A 22779-nucleotide genomic window follows, 5' to 3' on the forward strand; every position below is an offset into this window, starting at 1 on the left:
TCCCCGCAGTGCACACAGTCTGCAAGTCACACTGATGGAAAACTTTGGGTTTTCTCTTTTTCCTGGACCCCAACTCTTGGAATCATTTGATCACCTTAATAACTTTTCTTAATTTGTTAAAGTATATTTTTCAGTACCTAAGTAAGCAACATGTGCTGTTCGTTCCTGCTAGCATCTCTCAGCCACGAGGCTGCAACTGTGACACCTGCTGGCCGATAATGATTATTATACCTACTTCAATTCATTGTAACAGCCTTATGACAGGTAAGATCTGAAAAACTACAAAAAATGACTGACAACATCCAGGGGTCCAATAATTATTTTGCTTATAATATGGAAGGTATTCTGCACAGCTTACATGATTTTCCTTCTACATCCATTTATTTGATTCTAGGAATTAGCTTTGTTTTCAATATTATCTCATTTAAAAAGGTTCAATACTATGGAGAAGGATAGCATCAAGTTGACAAAATTATTTGAAAGAATTTATGCTATTGAATCTAATGAGACATTACCTTTACTGGACAAGTTTCATACCTTGGAATCCTCAGTGAGGACATTAGGACAGACAGTGAGGCCATTAGGACAGGAGATTCAAACTTTTAAAAAGGCAGTAGTAAAAAGATTTGAAAAGATTGAAGGATTTACTGAAATTGATGAGCAGGGACAGAAGGTACAAGGACAGGATTTAGCCTCATCAGTACACGCCAGACCCCGGGATGACTTACACAGAGTTTCAACCGCATAGCCAGTAATTTTCTCAGAAAGACCACCTGACACACAGTACCCTAAGGTAGTCAAAGAGTATGCATGGGAACCAATACTTATGAGCCATCTAAAAGAAATAAAAACAAGCAACAGTTTCTTATGGGCTACATTCACCATTTGTCAGGGAAATAGTGAAAACATGGACATCAAACACTAAGACTAGCACACACGATTGGATTCAATTAATCTCAGTGGTCCTAGAAAATGGACCTCAGCTGCTTTGAAGGTATTACTGGAGAGAGGAGGCAAAAATTTTAGGGCAACAGGGGAAAGCAAAAAGATCTGAGACTTCCCAAGATCAAATTCTTGGCGAGGGTCTTTACTCTGATCCTCAGGAACAGGCTCGCTATGACAGATGCACCTTGTCCCTATACAGCACAGCAGCTTTAAATGCTTGGGACAGGATTCAGGAACCAGAAAAGAGGACAGAGCCATATATTAGGGTTAAAGAGGGCCAGAGAGAATCCTTTACTGACTTCTTACAAAGATTAACTAAGGCTGTACAATTAAGAGTGACAGACCCTGAAGCTAGATTTGTACTAATTGAATCCTTGGCTTTTGAAAATGCCAACTAAGAATGTAAGAAGATCCTTGAGCCTTTAAAAGTTAGCTCAGCACCCATAGATGAATGGATCTTGCATACAATGAATGTTGAAACATTTGACTACAGTACTGAAGATTGGGTAGAAGAAGCAATTTCCAAGGTATGAGGAGAGACCAAAATGCCAAGCGTTTTAATTGTGGAAGAATAGGACATCTAAGAAGCGACTGTAAACAAGGAATTCTGTAACATGAGGGCCGGCTTGTTGGGGTTTCCGTCCCGCCCGGTACCCCAACAGCCGGCAAATCCCAAAGAGAAATTACACACAGGACTCCATAAGGTTATAAACTGATTGGTCCATTAGGTCAGGCTTCTTGTTAACTCTTATAACTTATATTAACCCATTATTCTCATCTATGTTAGCCACATGGGCTCAGTACCTTTCTCGGTGTGACAGCTTACATGTTGCCTCTTCGGTGGTCTGTACAGGAATGCTGAGGGCTTCCTGTGTCCCAGAATACTCCCAGTCTCTTTACTCCACTCCTACTTCCTGTCTGGCTTTCCCGCCTATACTGCCTGCCTGGCCAATCAGCGTTTTATTAAAATATGATTGACAGAATACAGACAATTCTCCCGCACCATTTCCCTCTTTTTTTTTTTTAAACAAAGGAAAATACCCATAGTCCATTTGTTGGGAATGTGGGCGTAGTATTTCAGGCTACTTCCTGCTGGTTGGGGGCGCTGATGATCTTATGGGGACCTAAAGAAAACTTAGAGTTATGATCAAGTCCTGACTGGAGTATCCTGTGAGTCTCGATCATCTCAGGCAGTAGTCTTGAATCTGTTCTGGATGTAGAACTCAGACATCTGGGCCATCTATTCCTGTCGGAGATTTTTCAGGTGGCCTCCCTTGGTCAAAGATGATTTTTCTTAACTCTGAATAAATCCAGAGCCTCTCATTTTCTGTGGAAACAAAAGCAAAATCTCTTCTCCAAAGTATCATACCTTTTGACTTCAATTTTGAAGCCAAGGTATTTTCAAAATTCCTATCTTGGGTTAGTTCAGCAGCATTTATAAACAAAAGTCTTTTAGCAGTTGTTGCTCCTTCCTCAGCAATCAAACAATTTAAAGAGAGCATAATAGCATACAGTATGAAGATTCTCTGTGCATTTTCCATCTTTATGTGGCTTTATTTTAACCTCTATTTCTTTTATTTTTACTTTTACTTTTTGAGACAGGATCTTTGTATATCTTTGTCGTGGAATAACACTGTAGACCAGGCTGTCTTTGAACTCAGAGATCCTCCTGTCTCTGCCTCCCCAGTGCTGGGATTAAAGGTGTATGCTACCACACCTTGAACTCACAGAGATCTGTCTCTGCCTCCCAGGCATTGGGATTAAAGGCGTGTACTACCACACCTTGAGGTCACAGAGGTCAATCTACCTCTACCCCTTGAAGTCACAGAGGTCAATATGCCTCTGCCTCCCAGGCATTGGGATTAAAGGTGTGTACCACCACACCCAACTACTCTCTTTCTTTCCTTTTAACTTTAAGAACTTTAACTTTTAGCCTGCATATACACACTGTAAACCATTTAGAGGTTTTCTTCATCTTTGAATCTCTCTTTACTGTTTATCTCTCTTTTTCTGACCACATGAGCCTTTAATTTACAAAGCAATATGGGAAGCCGTGGCTTTGACAGCTAGATCCAGCTCATTCCTTAGCTTTCCAGACTCATAGCTGAGATACCAGCAACAGCTGTGTTCACTGCCACAACTTGTCGTGTTTCAAGGTCCTTGCTAGCAAGCAAGCTGCATCATTCTGCTCACAGACCACACTCAGTCGGACTGCCTGCCTGCAAGAGTCAGAGTTTGTCCTGGCAGGACAGCCCAGAAAGCCAGCATTTTAAAACAGCACAGCTTTTTTCCTGCTACAGCTTAAAACCGAAAAGCATGCATTCAGCTTTTCATCAACACCGTTTAAGTGCTTCGCGGCAGGACCTCTTAAAAGAGCTGCAAGGTTTTGCAGCTAAAGCTGAGTCAGGAAGCCTCTCTTAGATGAGAGCATTTGCTTGCCTCTAGCAAGCAGAGCAGACCCGAGAAATTGCTGCTACCAAGAAAACATGCTTTACTCTATTTTTTCCCAAGCTTTCTCAAGCTTTATGTGGATTCAGTTATCCACGTCTGGGCGCCATATGTAGTATGAAGGCTGGCTTGTTGGGGTTTCTGTCCCTCCCAGTACCCCAACAGCCGGCAAATCCCAAAGAGAAATTACACACAGGACTCCATAAGGTTATAAACTGATTGGTCCATTAGGTCAGGCTTCTTGTTAACTCTTATAACTTATATTAACCCATTATTCTCATCTATGTTAGCCACATGGGCTCAGTACCTTTCTCGGTGTGACAGCTTACATGTTGCCTCTTCGGTGGTCTGTACAGGAATGCTGAGGGCTTCCTGTGTCCCAGAATACTCCCAGTCTCTTTACTCCACTCCTACTTCCTGTCTGGCTTTCCCGCCTATACTGCCTGCCTGGCCAATCAGCGTTTTATTAAAATATGATTGACAGAATACAGACAATTCTCCCGCACCAGAATTCCTAGGAATAAAATCTCCTCTAGGAATGACAATATTAGGATGACTCAGTCTTCTGGTATATGTAGGAGGTGTGGCAAAGGCCGACATTAGACAATGAATGTAGGTTGACAAGAGACAGACAAGGCAACCAGATACCACCAGGAAACTCCTTGGGGTGCCTCTTGCCGGCCCTGATGTCAAAGTCCAGTCATTCTCAGTCATGTGGAGAACATGTCTCACCAGGAAAATTAAACAATCCAGGGCCTACTGTAAAAAAACATACTGTTCTGGATGATGGAATAGACCTGGAGGATGAGTCAAAAACTCCAATAGGGAATAGGAAACATATATTTTGGCAGACTTCTATAAATTATAAAGACCAAAGCTAAGAGTGCATATAATTGACATTGGAACTGAGGGACACAGGTACAGATGTGACTATCATTACTCCAGAATCTTGGCATCCAGATTGGCCTCTTTAAGAGGCAGATATTCAATTCCTAGGAATTGGAACCCTATCTCAGGTAAAACAAAGCACAAGGTGGGTTAAATGCAGAGGGCCAGAAGGACAGAAAGAAAGGCTGAGGCCATATGTAGCTAATATTGCAGTGAATTTATGGGACCGTAACCTACTGTAGCAATGGAATACCCAGGTTAACATTCTTGCAGTCCCCAAAACTCATATTTCTGGGAAGGATATTATAAGGTTATTATAAACAAAGAACACAAAGCAACTAGCAAACCTTCAGAGGTACTAACAATCTTACCTTTAAAATGGTTAACTGAGAACCCCATATGGGTTAAACAATTGCCTTTAATAGAAGACAAACTGAAGGCTTTAGAACAGCTGGTACAGGAGCAATTAGATGCTCACCATATTGAAGAATCAATCAACCCTTGGAATTCTCCTGTTTTTGTTATAAAAAAGAAATCTGGAAAATGGAGAATGGTAACAGATCTAAGAGCTGTCAACAAGGTTATCCAACCTATAGGCCCTCTACAGTCTAGAATCCCTATGCCTTCTCCATTACCGAAAGAATGGCCTCTTATAGTTATTGATTTAAAGGATTGTTTCTTCACTATTCCTTTACAAGAAAAGGATAGAGAAAAATCTGCTTTCACAGTGCCTACTTACAATAATTCTCAGCCTACTAGGAGATACCAGTGAACTGTCCTTCCACAGGAAATGCTCAATAGGCCCACCCTGTGGCAATATTTTGTAAGACAGCCATTGGAAGCAATTTCCTAAGTTTAATTTACCATTACATGGATGCCATTTTGTTATATGACTCAAAAACAGATAATTTAGAAAGAATGTTTGAAGAAGTAAAAAAAAAAAAGTTTTGCCTAAATGGGAATTGTAAATTACTCCTGAAAAAATACAAAGAGGAGATTCTGTCAATTACCTAGGTTACAAAACAGGTTTACAGAAAATTAGAACACAAAAGGCACAAATTAAGAGAGACCGATTGCGGACTCTTAATGACTTTCAAAGATTGTTAGGACAGTTTTCCAGTCTATGATTGGCTGTTGGGATAACACCTGACCTAATAAGTTGTTCATTTAAACAAAATCTTAGATGGCGACAAAGACTTAAATAGTTCCAGAGAATTAATAGCTGAAAAAGAAAAAAAAATGGTGGTCGTTAAAGAGAAATTACAGGAGGCATGTGTAGATAGAGTGAATCCAAATCTTAATTGTATTCTAGTCACATTGCCTTCCAGAATTTTCCCTACAGAAATTTTAATGCAGAGGGAAGATATTATCTTAGAAAGGATCTTTTTATCACATAAACCAAGTAAAAAAATAAAACTTGTGTGGAAAAAGTCTCTGAATTAATTATAAAAAGAAAATTGAGACTTCGTCAACTAGCAGGTATAGACCAGAAGAGACGATAGTTCCTTTTACTGCTGACGGAATTAAAAAATTATGGGAAGACAATGAACCTTGAAAAGAGCTTGCACTAATCTTTTAGGAGGAATTAGTAGCAATTATCCCAAAAGTGACAGAATTAACCTTATAAAAAGAACTACTTGGATTCTTCCCCAAATTGTACGTCATGCACCAATAACTGGAGCCCATACATTTTACACTGATGCAAATAAATCAGAAAAGGCAGGTTACAAATCAGAAGATGTAAGGAAGGTGGAACAAAGCCCTTATAATTCTGTTCAAAAGGCAGAATTATATGTTATTCTCATGGTACTATGGAATTTTAAAGAACCTCTCAATATAGTTGCTGATTCACAATTATGCAGAAAGTTGTTCTGCATATTGAAACCAATAAATTTATACCAGATACAGAATTGACTTCATTATTCATACAGGTTAATATACATAACCTTTGTCCCATATACATAACACATTCAATTCCATATGGGTCTGCCAGGTCCTCTAGCACAAGGTAATGCCAAAATTGATTGATTATTGATTGACCTCAAATTTTCATTAAAAAAATATCATGTCAACAGCAAAGGTTTAAAGAAAGAGTTTTCTATTACATGACAACAAGCTAAGGAGATTATAAAGAGATGTCCTACTTGCTCTTTCTATAACCAAACACCATTACCTGCAGGGAGTAACCCAAAGGGTACTCAAAAGAATGAGATCTGGCAGATGGATGTGTTCCACTTCACAGAATTTGAAAAAATTAAAATATGTACACCACACCTTTGACACTTATTCAGGTTTTCAATGGGCAACTGCCTTGAGCTCAGAAAAGACTGATTCAGTAATCACGCATTTATTAGAAGTTAAGACCATCATGGGTATACCTGCACAAATAAAGACAGGCAATGTCCAGCATATGTATCTAAGAAAATGAAATGATTTTTTGCTTATTATAATATAAAAGCATATTACAGGCATACCAAACAATCCTATCGGTCAGGCAGTTACAGAAAGATCAAATCGAACTATAAAGGATATGCTAAACAAACAGAAAGGGATGGAAAATACTCCCAGAAATAGATTGTGTAATGCTTTATTAACCTTGAATTTTCTTAATGCCAATGAGAAAGGAACAATGGCAGCAGAGAGATATTGGATAATAAAAAAAAACTTCTGAATTAAATCAGCTGGTATATTTCAAGGATGTGTTGACCTCACAATGGAAGCCAGGAGATGTGTTATGTTGGGGAAGGGGTTTTTTCTCTTGTTTCCACAGGAGAAGAAAAACTATGGATACCATATCAAAATAATAAAGATTCGGTTTAAAAAAGAGAAACCTCTTGAGAAAGAGAAATGACAGCTCATACAAAGAGGTTGCAACCATACAGGTGGTAAGAAAACCTCATTAGGGTTGGGGCAGAGTTCTATTCTTGTCTTTGCAGGAAAATCCTCACCTTAAAAGAGTGAAGAGACCTTGGACATCAAGATGCCTAAAGATGAAAACATAGCTATCCAGAAAGAATCAGCAAGCAAAGAGAAATCTGACTTATCATTCTATATCATCTGCATGGTAAAATTTGATTATTTGGACATGTACACATCTCTACTTAAAAAATAAGAACTAGCTTTGGAGTTGAACAATGGCTATCCTCTAAATCCAAGAAAAATTCAGAATTTATGCTCATGTCAGCAGTCATCTGGTATGGGACAGAAAGAAGATAAATTTTAAGGAAATATTTTACTTTTCTCCATGCCCACTTTGTCTAAATTGTATCTTTTGTTGAATATACGTCTATATGAGTAATATGAGTATATGTCTATATGAGCTTATATGTTTAAGCTTTCAATTATGAACAGTAGATTTTCCTGCAGTAATCTTTGACACTTCCTGGAAGAAGATGGGGCCCCATAACAATGAATCCACCTGATTGATATGACGTTATGATGTTGATAGCACTACTATGAGACTGGTTTTTGGGTGCCAGTTGCGGAAATAGTGCACCTTCTTACAACATTCTGGCCAGAACTCCAAGTAAGAACTTCAAAAACCAAACAGACAAACAAACAAAAACCCTATCAACTACTCAGAGACCATTTGCAATTACACAAAACAGCAATCTTGAAACATAACCATCATTTTACTTTTACAGAATCCCATAGAAAAAACACTGCACCCATGACAGCAGGAAGCAATTCTAGAAAGTGACATCCCCTCTCCCAACAAAATTTGTCCTCACGGTTAGAGATACTATTTAGGGGTTGATTATTACTCACATAGGGTTGGTTGGGGGGTGGGGTGGAAATTATGTAGGCCCAGAGATAAAAAAAAAAAAGGAAAGCTGAATGAGAAAATAGGTAGATCAGTGTGAACTTACTAATAATAACAATAGTAAGTAACAGAGTGAATACTTGTGAGCTATTATTTATGGACAATTTACATTGGTATAGATTTTTGTACATTGATACAAGTTCAAATTTTTCGATCACTGACAAAGTGCACAATGTCCAGACTAGACAAGCAGGATATAAGAAAAAAGACTGTCGACAGGCAGTGGTGGCTCACGCCTTTAATCCCAGCACTTGGGAAGCAGAGGCAAGCAGATCTATGTGAGTTCTAGCCCAGATACAAGTATATTTGTTATTTCTGTTTACAATATTTGTATACCTATGCAAAGTTATTTTGTCATATTGTATGCATGCATGTTTCTACCTCTGTTTAAGACATTTTTTATATTGATATAATTTTAGGATATATTTATCATATTGCATTAGATATTTCTACCTCTGATCAAGATATTTATACACTGTTTACATTTTGAGGTCATTGTTCTCCTTTACTGCACAGCTGTTTAAAGATTGTTTAATATTCTGATATAAAGTCTTAATCTTTAAGTTATACAGGTATTAAGTATTATAGGTTAATAGGCATTCATATTTATTATGCTTTTAGTCAGACTAATTAGGTTCTTTAGATATACAGAGGTTGTATTCTGCATAGATAGGTAACCTTCAACTACTTCAAAGATCTATAGAACATGGTATTTAAATAACTTAGGATTCTGTTGACATGAGACACGATTGCTTCTGGCAGCAGTGATCTATTCCGGAGACAGCGTTGAGCACCAAAAGACACTCCACTTGGGGTTTGTCTTCTTCTTGGCACAACTGGCCTTTGGGCAAGAAACTGCCCATGCCTCGATCACTGACAAAGTGCACAATGTCCAGACTAGACAAGCAGGATATAAGAAAAAAAGACTGTCGACAGGCAGTGGTGGCTCACGCCTTTAATCCCAGCACTTGGGAAGCAGAGGCAAGCAGATCTATGTGAGTTCTAGCCCAGCATGGTCTACAAGAGCTAGTTCCAGGACAGGCACCAATAACTACAGACAAACCCTGTCTCCAAAAAAAAAAAAAAAAAAAAAAAAGATAAAGAAAAGAAAAAGAAAAAAGACTGTCAAATCTTGCCAAGACAGGGTAAGATGGTTTTTAAAAACTTCTTGCCTCTGAAAATGGTCTGTCAGTAACTCTAGGCCTTAGCTAAAGTGGGTTGCTTCAACATTGTAAATAAGACTTTGGGTGTTTGCTAAGGCAGCCAGCTGTCTCTGTCATCTACTGCACGTTTTGGAAGCTGCTTGATTGCACTTCCTGCCTACTCAAGTAATATTATCTTCCTTCTCAGGCCTTCAATGGGGATGAAGATTAGACAGTAGTAGTTACTGTCCTCTTATGATCTAGCCAGGCCATTTCCAATACAAGATTTAGACTTCTTAGGATAGAATGCTTATTAAAACATTTAGCATACGTTCCTTGCTTAATATTGTTTATGCTGGTTGTAATTCTAACCTTATATTTGATATCTGATCCTAGTGTATATAGTTTTGTATTGGGTTTGGAACTCTCTTATTTAAGCAAGAGGGGGAGGTGCTGTGGCAGCTCCTTTCGTTCCTTCAGCCAATAGCGTTTAAGATACCAGCCCACTTGGGAGTGGTCTCTTATACTGTAAATGCAGCTGTAAAGCCTGTGCTTGCTCTTGCTTCCAGCTGCTAGACTCTGTTCCTGTTCCCTGTTCATGCAGAGGACTGTGATCTAGGACACTGATCTGTGAGTTTCCCCTAAGTAAACAACCTTTTATTATACGTAATTCTCAACTAGTGTGGGATTATTTTCTAACTTCCATCATCAAGACAGGTTTTTCTATTCTTAGAAGAAGCTGTCTTTGTAGGGGAGAATTCTTCAAGGGGTAGAAAGGTATGATAGACAGTTTCTATATGCCATCAACACTCACACTCGGTTTCCAAGGATCTGAGGTTAGGGTCCTTGGTGTAGCGTGCTCATATCAGCAACACACAGCATTAAACTTTATTACACATTCAGGATTTCTTCCACTTCTTACCAGGCACTGCTGCTACAGGAGGCACCAGGGCATAACTGTTATGCTCACCGACTCTGTGGTCACACTGTCTGCATTGAAATATGTCCTGGGCTACTCATCAACTATGGACCCTCTGATAATTAAGATATGGGTAACATATATATTTAGCATATTAAGAATCATAAGAAATAATGCATGTGAGGGCTTTGAACCTATGTGCTTGCCACATAAGCAAACAACCAATCCCTGCTAGCAAGTTCTATTGCTGTTTTTCTGCTAGAGGAATAAATATTAACTATTGAGGGGAAGATTTTAAAATTCCATGGAAATAAACTGATTATAATTCTAAGTTTTAAATATTCCTTTACTGATCATACCTGCTTCAGTACACTCATACTTAAAAAAAAAAACCACAGAATAAAAGGAGTGGGCAAGTCTGTCATCTGGTTATACCATCAGAATACTCAGTTTCTCATAAAAATCTACTTTACCTAAGAGGGCTCATTCTCATTAGAAGCTATAAGACCAGAGAAGAGAAACAACAGGTAAGACAAACTTCAACCCCATCCTAATAACTCAGCAAGATACCTTCCTCTCTTATAAAGGCACCCCATGAAATGGAGCATTTTTAAAGGCCTTGGGTTCTGATTCACAATCAATAGACATAGTCTTTCTCAGGTGAGAAGGAGCAAAATTTTTGTACACTGTAAAATGTAAGGTTGCCAAAAAGATGTGGTCCAGTTCGTACTTCCAAATTTCATATTGCCTGGTAATGGCTTCAGAAAGCTACACAGACAGAACATGAGGAGAATTCAGGATGGACTCATCTAGGGCTGAGGCTGGTAGCATCAAAGCTAGGATACAAGGGGAAAAAAATCCCGTAGGAGCCCTCTGGTCACAAACTGGCACCTCTTCTCTTATCCAACTCTTATTCTAGAACATAAGCATAAAAGTGTAGCAGCTTCATGTTCCTAACCTCTCCCTCTCTCCCTTGCCTCCAATCATCACAACTGTCAGTGCTGTGGTAAGTATCTGAACTTCACAGATCAATCGCAGATTTTCCTACCGTACTGTGCTTAAAATCTTGTTTATATACTAAAAGCCCACTCAAATTACAGTACCTGCTCTACTAACTAACACTGGAGTGAACCATAGGCAGTCTGTATTTGTAAATTCCATCTAACGAGAAAAAACAACGTATTACTTTGAAGTTTTCCACAACGAATCTGCACTTCCGCTTTAGTCAAACATCTGCACCTTCCTTTCGGCCTGAAGTGGCTTGCTTAAGCCAAAGAGGAAATCTTGTTTTCATGGAAGAAAAATGCTTTTATTCCCTGTAATCTCCCTTTGTTGCTCTCTGAAGAAACACGTGATTAAGTTATGGATGGACTGCCCCAGTGGGAAAAACAACAAGCACAGAAGAGAAGCTGCTGTGTCAGCCCAGGGGTCTGTCTATACACTTGCATCTGACAAACCTATACTCAGAGGCAGAAGGCAGCTGGACCTGAGGCATGGCGGAAACAGCACAAAGGTATAACAATGGGTCACACGAATTTCCCTGGGTACAATCTGGAGGGTTATCTTTAAGGGAGCATATGAAGAGAAAGGGAAGTATGTGTTCATTTGATCACCACAATCAGTAATTTCCCCAGATGGAAGATTTGGGATGGCAACATGTACGAGTCTAGACTCTCTTTAAAAAAAAAAAAATCCCAATTCCAAAAAAAAATAAAATAAAATTCACACGCAGAATCTGTTATATAAACACATTTAGAGAAATGTTCAACTAACAACTAAAATAAAACTTTGAATGACATTTTCATTTTTTTATATTAACACTGCTGAAGAATACTTTAAACCTAGATTTGAACTGGTCAGAAAAGAAATAAATAGAATAATGGATTTCAGTACTGCACAATGCACACAACCAACTGAAGTCACCATGTGAGAGAAGGGGATTCAAAGTAAGACACCCCTGAAGAAAGCATTATCTTCTGTTCCTAGATCATGGAGTTAATACTGCCAAGGCAGCACTATGTCCCCAACAGACAGAAACTCGATGCAACAGCATTAAAACTCTAGCCACATTTTAGTAAAATTGACAACTCACTGAAAAATTGACATAGCAGTATAAGAAATGGAGAATACTCAACATAATATTGAAGTTACAGCCTCATGCCTGCCAATTTCAAAGGATACAAAGCCATAGTAAATCAAATCAGCATGTTACTGACTTTAGCACAGACAGGCATCCCGGTCAAAGGAACCAAACTGAGAATTCACATTTAAGGTCAAAGGACTTTTGACAAGAGGGTCAAACAACTCAATGGGAAAACAATGGTTTTTTTTTTTTCAACAAGTGATTCAGGTCCAAGTAGATCTTCACATGTGGTCCCTCACACTTCACATCACATCAAAGTTAACTCAAAACTAAAGTTCTAAAAGTCACAGAAGGAAACACAGGAGTAAATCGTAACAAACAGCACAAGTAACAAAAAAAAAAAAAAAAGACAAAGCCCAATTTCATCAACATTGAAAACTGACAGCATCAAGACACCTCCGGGCATCCCACAGAACCGGAACAATATGCTGCAATCACTTATCTGGTACAGAATTTGTGTTTAAAGAATTCCTACAGCTCAGCAATTAGAGAGAGACAACCGTATTAAAAATGGGCGAATTATGTGAACAGACATTTCATCAAGGATTACAAATGCCCAAAAAGCACATGAAAACATAATCAAGCATTCCACTGTCTCTCAGAGGTTAGACATGGAGTCACCATAAACCCCAGCAATTCCACTTCTTGGAAATACTGACTCATCCAAACCATATTTAGAATATTCATACAAGCTTTTACTCATAAGAGTAAAAAAGTGTAGACAACACAAATGCCCACTAACTTAAGAATAAACAATCAAAATGTTGTACAATCATGAAACCAACTATGATTTGGCAGTAAATAGTACTGATGCATGCTATTAACATACGGATGAACCCTAAAACATTAATTGGAAGAACAACTACAAAAGACCACATCTTAACCAGTTTGGTTTCTACGAGATGCTCCAAACAGACAAACCCAACATCACTCAGTAAGTGCCTGGCAGATGGTGGTTTCTAAAGAAAATATATATTTTTTAAGTGTGCTCTAACGATAGTGGTAACACATCATAATTTTACATATACTGGAAAAATTCAATGAATTGTATATTTTCTTTGTAAGGGTGAGTTTTATTATAAAATATGTGATTGCTGTTAGAAAAACATATCATGTTTCCATGTGTGAATGGAGGGAAGGGAACTGGTCAAAGAGAACAGAAAGGACTTTACTTTGTTACAAAATAAATGGGATTCTCTTAAGCATTAGTCATCATTTTCTAAAAGCATTTAAAATTCTAGAGGCTCACATTACTGACAAGCTCACAAAGCAGCAAGCAGCACAGTGAACCTCCCCCGACAGAATTGAAGGATCAGTGTAGAGTAAACAAACTAAAAACAGGAGCTACGTAATGATCAGAGCAACCTACTACTCAAAAAATCAGATAATCAAGTACAATCAAAGAACTAGAGGTTAACACTACCTTGTGCACAGCAACTTTCTCTAACTTTGCTCAATGAAACACAGGCAAGTATTCTACAGGGTAATAATCATGCTCACTAACATAAGCTCACAAAGCAAGATGCTATCAAAACACAAGTCTAAGCAATCAAATCTTTCAAAATTAATCAGTTTGTTAAGGTAAGTCAGAACACTAGTGCTCAAATGTTGAACTACCCTAAGAGGCCACCATACCATCAACCAAAAAAATGATAAGTGAGGAATATGAACAAAAACGATGCATGCGTGTTGTGTTACTCATGACCCAACTTAGAAGATTGTGGTCACCTGTCTGTCAAGGTTAGACACATCTCACTGTTCAATACTTCTCAGAATGACCTCTTCTTTAACAGTCCAGTTTCATGCACTGAATACTCAATGTACTTCAGCAAAATTTCAAAGCCTTCATTCACTCCACATCACCTCATTTAATCTTTACAATAACCTATAGGGAAGAAATTACTATCTATCCTATAGGAAGGGAACATAAAGGCATCTTGGTCTGAATAAAACAAATACAAACATGAAATGCCATCATTTCCACTCAAGAAAAAAAATACAACTAAAAAAATCATCCTTAAATAATTAAATACAGTCTTTAAAACAGCTCCAAATCTCAATAGAAGCAAATGGTTGATTCACAGACTCTTTGAGTAATAAAGTTGGTAACACTGTAGCCTAAACTGGACAGGATAGCAACCCTTTCTCTTGTTACTTTTCAATGTTTTAAAAAAGAAATATCTAGAAAGATCAAAAGAAATACGGACACAATTCATTTCCATGTGATCTATGTGTTTAAAATGTGAACATAGCTTCCCAGAAAAGAAAGTTCAACAGTACTGCTGGGTTGTGCCTCTCTACGAAAGATACTGACACTGGGTTTAAAGGATACTTTATGGAAGTTCAGAAGTGTAAAGCAAAGGATACTTACTTTCCCCTCCATGAGTGCTTGGTTGTGTAGAAACATGCCAGATCCTTATTTTCCCTAATTATGTTCATTTTGTGCTGAAACCTGGAAGACAAAGGTATGGATTCCCTTAATACAGTGTCATACAATGTTATTTTTTCCTGAATCTCTCACAGTAAGGGACAGTATCTCTCTGTTCCCTAGCTCTGCATTGCCACAAAGTATTTAAGGACATGGGACCGATCACTACTGGGTTCAGTACCATATCATGATTGCATCCTCAGCCAGTACTTTTTCCCTGGAACCACTGGTCTGTGTTGCTCAAGGACAAGAGTTGTCCTCGATCAACATCCCAAGTACAAGGAAATTTAGTAAAAGTTTTCAGATGAGAAAATTAATCTTTACCTCTAACACTGTTAAACAGTGCCTTGGCACATGGTGAGCACCTAAAATTAATTATCAAGAGTCAAATCAATTACAGAAAGTTTCTGTTGCACAGCTAAGGGCTGGCCACACTGCTGTCCCTTGGTACTTTAGGGAGCAGTATTAACAGTAAGAATTTACAAATAAGAACTCTCTAAATTAGGAAAATAATACATGTCACAATAAGAAATGCAAAATGCTCATAAGGTATCTTTCATGCTAAAATATACCAAGATATACACTGCATCCTCCCTTTTTATATTTACAAAAAAGAAAAGGGGGGAGAGAGAGAAAGAGGGAGAGGAGAGGAGAAGAGAAGGGAGAGGAGGGAAGGGAAGGGGAAGGGAGAGGAGGGGAGAGGAGGGGAGGGGAGGGAAGAGGAGAGGAGGGGAGAGGAGGGGAGAGGAGGAGACAGGAGGGGAGAGGAGGGGAGGGGAGGGGAGAGGAGGGGAGAGGAGGGGAGACGAGGGGAGAGAAACTGGGCTGAGTATAATGGCGAACACTTTTGATCTCAGTACTCAGGAAGCAGAGGCAGGCAGATCTCTGTAAGTTCCAGGACAGCCAGAGTTACACAGTGAGACCCTGTCTCAAAACAAACAACCCACCCTAAGATCACCATGCACCTCTACAGAATAATCTTTCCCCATAAAATTAAATATTCATTGAGAAAATATTTAAGGCTAGACAGTATTCCAATTCCTGACCATGTTAGAACAGCACTATGCAAAGAACAGATGTAAACTTTATTACCAGACTATATCAAGGCAATAAAAAGATTGAAGTTGAGCATTCACAGACGTTTATGGCAGTCTGATTAGTAGAATCCTCGGCTGGACAGAGCAAAAGCAGATAAGGGTTGCTGAGTCTATGACGCACTACAGTGAGAATAAAGCTGTGCACTATCTACTGACTGTAAACTAACAATATACAAAACTCAGAAATCATTTATTTTATGGAAGAAGTACAAAAAAAATAAAACACTTAAATTCAAATAACTTTGAAAGACAGGATTTGGGTGACTATTAATGAAAAGTTGGTGATCTTCTGAAGATAAAGCACAACTTACTTACACAAAAGGAAGAATGTGGGACCTGTCTTCATAATGGGAAGTGGAGGGGTAGGAGACAGGGCTCCAAGAAGTCAAGTAACCTTATAAATGAGGTAATTCAGAACTGTTATTAGTATCTGCACAGTCTCAAAATGGAAATCATAATACTTCCATTGAAGGATACTTGAAGGCTGCGATCCTATTCTAACTATATGGCATGTCCTAAAATTGATTACACAGCAACTCTTACCAAGTACTCGGGTGCTAGTGACTGGGCTAGGCATCTACCACACATTTATCAAATTCTCTTGCCCTGATGGTTCCCATTTTGTTGACAAGAAAACTGAGTTAGAGAAGTTCGATTATATGCTAACGTTACACAGCTAATTAAATGGTTGGATCAGGCTCTGGTACAACCTGCTTAAATTCTTCACTCTATACACTTGATACAAGTTTTCCTATATTCCCTCAACCTCAGGAAATTCATTTCAGCCATGTAATACTCATGTATCATTTGACAACATGTTCCTGAGCTAACCAAGATTGATTTCAACTGTTATCTTTAGCTGGAAAGGATCAAACACCTGTATAAAGTGACTTTTGAAACTGCAAATTAAAACAAACAAATGACCACAGTAAATTCAGGACAGACTCCAAAGCAGCACTATTCTACCAGCCATGAGTACAGCACGGAGCACTTCCACCTACAGCTTGCTGCCCTCTTGACTTTTTCCAGTGTTCCAAACATGTGACAACAATCTATCCATGCATGACCTCAGGTACTGTTTGAGGAGATTTCACAAAAGGGGTATTCTAACTAACTCTGAGTGTTTTAAAAATAATTAGGCTATGGTCTAAAGAGGGAGTTCCAGGACAGGCTCCAAAGCTACAGAGAAACTCTGTCTTGAAAAACCTAAATAAATAAATAGCCAGGCTAAATGGGGGTCTGAGGTTGGGACCCATTGCTCAGCAGGGTGACATTAGCCTTCCTAAATTTTCAAGTTTATTTACACTCTCAGGAAAATCTCTGGTAATTTTTTTAAGACACTTTATCCAATGAGTAACACGTGGCCTGAAAACTGCATTAACTCTTTCAGACTATCACACTTCTAAACAAACTCACAAAATGCAGTTAGCAATTCACACAAAGCAGAAAAACATAAGAAATACAGCTAGATATGGTGGCGAATGTGTGTAATACCAGCACTTAGGAAGCTGAGGCAGGAGTATCACCATAAATGAAGCTAGTTTGGGCTAGTTCCAAGCCAAGCTTTAGGAAGAGAAGAGTGGCGGAGAGGGTGTGTTGACAGTGTACCATCCAGGGGGAGAACTGGAAAAACTTCAAACGAACCTCAGAAAATGAGTGGCAGCAAGTCAGGGATGCTTGGAACAGTGGTCAAGTGATTTACCTTGGCAGCTGTGGCACAGATCCCAGAGCTGCTGGTCCATGGACTACAATAGCATACATCTACGACCAAGGTAAAGACGGTAAATTTAAAGAAGTACTACTTACTGTCAAAGGCAGACATAGGTACCACTCACTGGCTGTATGACCTTGAACAAATTTCTTAGTTTCTCTGAGTTACAGTCACCTATAAAATAAGGATGAATACCTGTCCAAAAAGTGGTATGGACTAAAGGAGACAACTTAGTTAAGTAATTAACTCAGAACAAAGACTCAGGAATGAATATTAACTAGCAACTTTCATTCTTTAAATACACCACACAATATACACCAATTCTTTTGTTCATTGTTTGTTTGTTTTTCAAGCAGGGTTTTCTCTGTATAACAGCTTTGGCTGTCCTGGAACTTGCTCTGTAGACCAGGACGGCCTCAAACTCACAGAGATCCTCCAGCTGGGTCTCTGTGATCCCTCCCAAGTGCTGGGATTAAAGGCAAGTGCCACCACTGTCCACAATCTCCTGTGCATTTCTATTCCCCTTTTACTTCCAAGTATCTACTGGCACCTGTATGCGTTAGGGCATGGGGGGATGATATCACATGATCCCCCTATATCTTTTGGTGGTGATATTTTGTTTGTGCTATAACAAATAAAGTTTGTCTGGAGATCAGAGTGTGGAGCTAGCCACTAGTTAACCACAGAGGCCAGGCAGTGGTGACACATGCCTTTAATCCCAGCACCTGGGAGGAGGAAACATGAAATGATATGGCTGGGCCCAGAGAGGAAGTGATAAGGAAGGGTGGAGAAAGGAGCTTGGCCTCTTTCTGGCTGAGAAGTTGGCGAGGTAAGGGGTGATTCTGGCTTGCTCCTTTGTCTCTCTGATCTTCAGCATTTACCCCATATCCGACTCCAGGTTTTTATTATTAAGACCAACTAGAATTCGTACTACATCTTCTATTAATATCAACCTTCTACAATTCAATGTAGAGCAACTCAACCTATCTGCTGGTTCAGTTACCTTAGTTAACTATGGTCTGAAAATGCTAAGTAGAAACTTTGAGAAACAATTTATAAGTTTTAAATTGCATACCGTCTCAGTGATGTGATGAGATCTCCTAACTCCCTCTGCTCTGCTGTGTATGCTACTGAGGACATTAGTCATCTGGCAGCCTCTTATAATCAGACTGCTTGTCATGGTGTGGCACTGTTAGTTGTTAGTGTGCGCTTATTTTACTTCACAATGGACCCAACACCAAGGAGTAGAGATGCTGGCAATGTGGACATACATGGTGAGTTCCCTTTAGTGAAAGGGTAATGGTCTCAATAAGGAAAGGAAGCATGCACATTAAGGATGCTAATATCCATGGTGAAAAGAATACTTCTTCCCATGGACTGTGAAGGAAAAATCATGAGTTTTGCAGTCATATCAATTTCAAAAGCCGCGGCCACACTGATTCATGATTAGCTGAGGTGAAAAAGGTATTGTGTGTGTGTGTGTGCACACAGGAAAAACACAACAAACAGAGTTCAGCCCTACCAGCTGGATTACAATTCACTGGGTATCTGCGAACCTATTCCCAATAGATGAAGGACTCACTGTGTATCACCTAGAATTTCTAACTTCAAAAGAACCAGGTTCTGTTGACTTCATCAGCACTCACAATTTTTACTTAATCACTTGTGAAAAAAAAAGAAAATTCATGAATAAACTTAACGTACAGTCATTATCTCTTCTCTATTTTTTTAATAAGCTCTAAGGAGTTTAAATATAATTGTTAATGGGCAAAAACACTTAAGCAGCCATTATTCTTTATTATTCATGAAGAAAACTGCAGAACTCCGGGTACAGAGAGGCCAGAGCATCAAGCAGGTAATGTCGGTAAGAGTCTCTTTTCACAGGGACAGCTTAAAAAGATGATATATGGTAGAATGGGATCCTGTCCTGCCAGCCTTCGCCCACGTCACTTGCTAAAACTATCAACAAAGACTAGGCAGTGGTAGCTCATGTTTTTAATCTTAGCACTCAGGAGGCAGAGGCAGGAGGATCTCTGTAAGTTTGAGGCCAGCCTGGTCTACAAAACAAGTTCCAGAACAGCCAGGGCTACCTAGGGAAACACCATCTTGAAAAATCAAAACCAACAAAAAACAAAACAAGACAAAAACTATCAGCTAAATTCATTCCTGCAAGAATGTTCCATTTCAAATCCCAAGATTTACACTTGCTTTTGATGAGGGCACACACCTTTAATCCCAGCACTTGCGAGGCAGAGGAAGATGGCTCTCTCTGTGAATTCAAGGCCAGTTTGGTCTACAGAGCGAGTTCCAAGACAGCTAGGGCAGTTACACAGAAAATCCCTATCTCGAAACAAAACGACAACAAGAGCATACATTTTACACAACCATCTGAAAGTAATTCTTATATAAATATGACAATTTGGAATATCGGGAAGAGACTAATTTTCTCATTTTGAGGCTATGAAATCTAAGTATAGAATTTGCTCTCAGGTAATGAATTAAAAGCATGACTTTGCTCTGAAATGCATCAAAAATTAAGATGGACTGAATATGGATAAAGATAGACAGAACTGTGATAAAGTGATGATAGAGGTTAAGATGCTGGAGGAAGGTATACCAGAGTCTGATACAAAGTTCTTCCGACTTGGCCTACAGTGGCATGTTTACGGGACAATGCTGAGGAAAACTGCAAGCAAGCCTTACTTTCCCGAAGAAGCTTTCCCACATTGAAGTCGCTGTTCCCTGTTCCCTGTGAAAGCCATCTAACAGCACAGACAGTCACAGCAACTTATCTCATGGGAACCACCACCCAGGCAGCAATTAACTAAAGGAGAATCCTTTACACTGGTTCTTAAAAATCAGTGCTCACAATTGGATTGAAATCTATATAAATTATACTACTAGTCTAGTACTGTTTCAAACAAAGGGTTAAAATGGCTAGCAGAATATTAATTTTTACCCAGATTAAAAAGCTACACCTAAACTGTTTTGGATAAAATGTGCTGTGTCTGGATAAGCCTGTCACCTGAACTTTAACCCTGTTTTGTTTTTAGTCAGGGTCTCATTAAGTTACCTAGGCTGCCTTCAAACTCTTACAATCAGGTGATCCTCCAGCCTCAGTAACCCACAATAACTGGGACATAAAGTACTGCACCCAGGTCATTTTTAAATTTTTTTTTTCTTTTTAATGTATGACTAAGTATAAGTTAAAGTATTTTCTTTGGAAAGAACAAATAAATACTGTGTGTGTAATGTGTATGATACCCTACAATAACCTTAAAATAGCAAAAAACAGGTCACTATGGTTTATCCCATTTAATGCTCCTGAACTTGAAGAGCTTGACCCCCTAGAGAAAATTGCTGTCACAAAATAGGGAAGCAAACAGTAACATCTATGTTTGAATAATGATCATATACCCCAATAACTGTCCAGAAGTTACAGTGTGCTATTGTATTATTTGCCACACCAGTATTAATAATCTCAGTTCTGCTCCATTCTTTCTTAAAATGCCAAAACAATTAGAAATTTCTTCATGAAATAAGTGTGGGGGGAGGTAATTAAAAGGCAACTCCTAAATCTGAAGATACTCTTAGTATGGACTCAATGGAGGAATAGTGGGCATATGTACCACAGCAGCTAATTGTGTGTCCAGGTGGGCAGATCAAAGCCAAGGCCAATCTCCAGAGTTGTTAATCAGGACCTTCTTTTTGCTTGTTTGTAGACAAGGTCTCTCAGTGGCCTGGAACCCACAGCTTACTCTAAGGCGGTCTGTGAGTGAGCCCAGGGGATCTACTGGTCCCACCTCCCCAGTACTGAGATTACAGATGCTACCATGCCTGGCTTTTTGAAATGGGTTTTGGGTATTGAACTTGGAATCTCACGCTGTGCTGAGCTACCTTCCAACCTCACCACAGCAGTTAATTTTATTGTCCTTCCTACTTCAATGTAAATCATATGTTGAGTTGAGAGAGATCTATTTTAATTATGCATAAGTTGATTCCAACTGAGGCATCTATCCTATTTTAATCATACATATGTTGATTCCATCTGAGAGAACAGTTTTCATTTCTAGATAGATTTATCTATTATTTAAAAATTTAAATTTTTCATGGAAAATATATTGTGACTTTGCCCTTTCCAAAACTGAAAAATATATAATCTAGTCCATCTGAAAGAATATTCATCTTTTCAGAAATGTGCTTAATTCTTTTAAAATCTGTGCTGCTGATCATTTATATATTCTAATTCTTACATATTTTTCAGACTTTCTATTCCTCATTTCTATTTCATTGTATCTCAAAGCAGAATCTTGCTTGCTTTTGCAAGAACAACACACTCTAGATGATCAAGCTCTTCTTTAGTTCAGGTAGCAGACACTTCAAAGTTTAGCTCTACCATGGTAAGGAGGTCCTAGTCGGCAACGGAGATCTTTGATGGCTATGTTTTAATTTGTTTTCCCTTTAACCCTGCAGCAAACATAGTATGAGTTATGTTTTATAGTCAGCACCCCATACCTAAGAAATAATATTAAAATACTGGCAGTTTATGTGTTAAAAATTTCTCTTTTACCCAATACTAACTACCAGGAACAGCTTCTACTTTCCCACAGGGTTATAATTCACAGAATACCTAAACTACCTTTAAAGAATAATATTCTAGTTTTAAAAATAAAGCAAGTGACTTAAAGGTTTGGGGGGAAATGTAGCTAATCTGCTCTAAGATTTGATAAATACTCAAAATACATTCTGAATTGTGACTACAAGCTTGAGGGTGAGGGGAATCTACAGGAAAATACCACAGGAACACAAATCAGACACGCCTGTAAGAGTCCCCCTTTCAGTAAAGCTGGTATAGAATTCCAGATCTATTAGAGAAAGCCTGGTCCATGCCAACCTTAGTAGTTCTTTAAGTTCTGATAACTATGGTTAAAGGCAGAGCATGAGAGTAATTACTATAGACTGCTTTAGTTTTGTTTCCTATCTGTTAGTCAAATACAAACCAGTGCTCAAGATGTCAGCTAAATACATGAGCTACTCAGGTGGTGTGGTCTACCAAAGGAAACAGGGCAAAACCCATTGCTTTTGACCCTGTTTTAGAAATCATATTTCTTCATAAGCAGTGCATATGTTCAGCATGTGGGTCGTTGAATAAAGTTAAGAGCACACGGATATAACTGTGCATAAGTATGCCAAACTGGATGCACCTTTTCACAAGTAATTGTGTCTTAAGTTGCT

The 22779-nt window shown here is 38.7% G+C and overlaps 1 protein-coding gene across 4 annotated transcripts in view; it reads right to left on the reverse strand.

Annotated features, from left to right (window-relative positions):
* Positions 1-22779, reverse strand: part of Dnajc13 (DnaJ heat shock protein family (Hsp40) member C13) — a 121642-nt gene that overhangs the window by 92869 nt on the left and 5994 nt on the right. For 3 of the 4 annotated variants that reach the window (XR_015001866.2, XM_048416817.3, XM_085689652.2), the window contains exon 2: positions 14680-14760. Coding sequence is in view for 3 of the 4 variants with exons in the window: in XM_048416817.3 (XP_048272774.3) it covers positions 14680-14747 (68 nt within the window). In the remaining variant the exon portion in view is untranslated. Of the gene's footprint in view, positions 1-14679; positions 14761-17639; positions 17719-22779 lie in introns of all 4 variants that reach the window. The other variant, XM_085689653.2, reaches the window with a different exon arrangement.

Source organism: Myodes glareolus, chromosome 4 (genome assembly GCF_982192425.1).
Source record: "Myodes glareolus chromosome 4, mMyoGla1.1, whole genome shotgun sequence".
In the NCBI taxonomy this organism is placed as follows: domain Eukaryota; kingdom Metazoa; phylum Chordata; class Mammalia; order Rodentia; family Cricetidae; genus Myodes; species Myodes glareolus.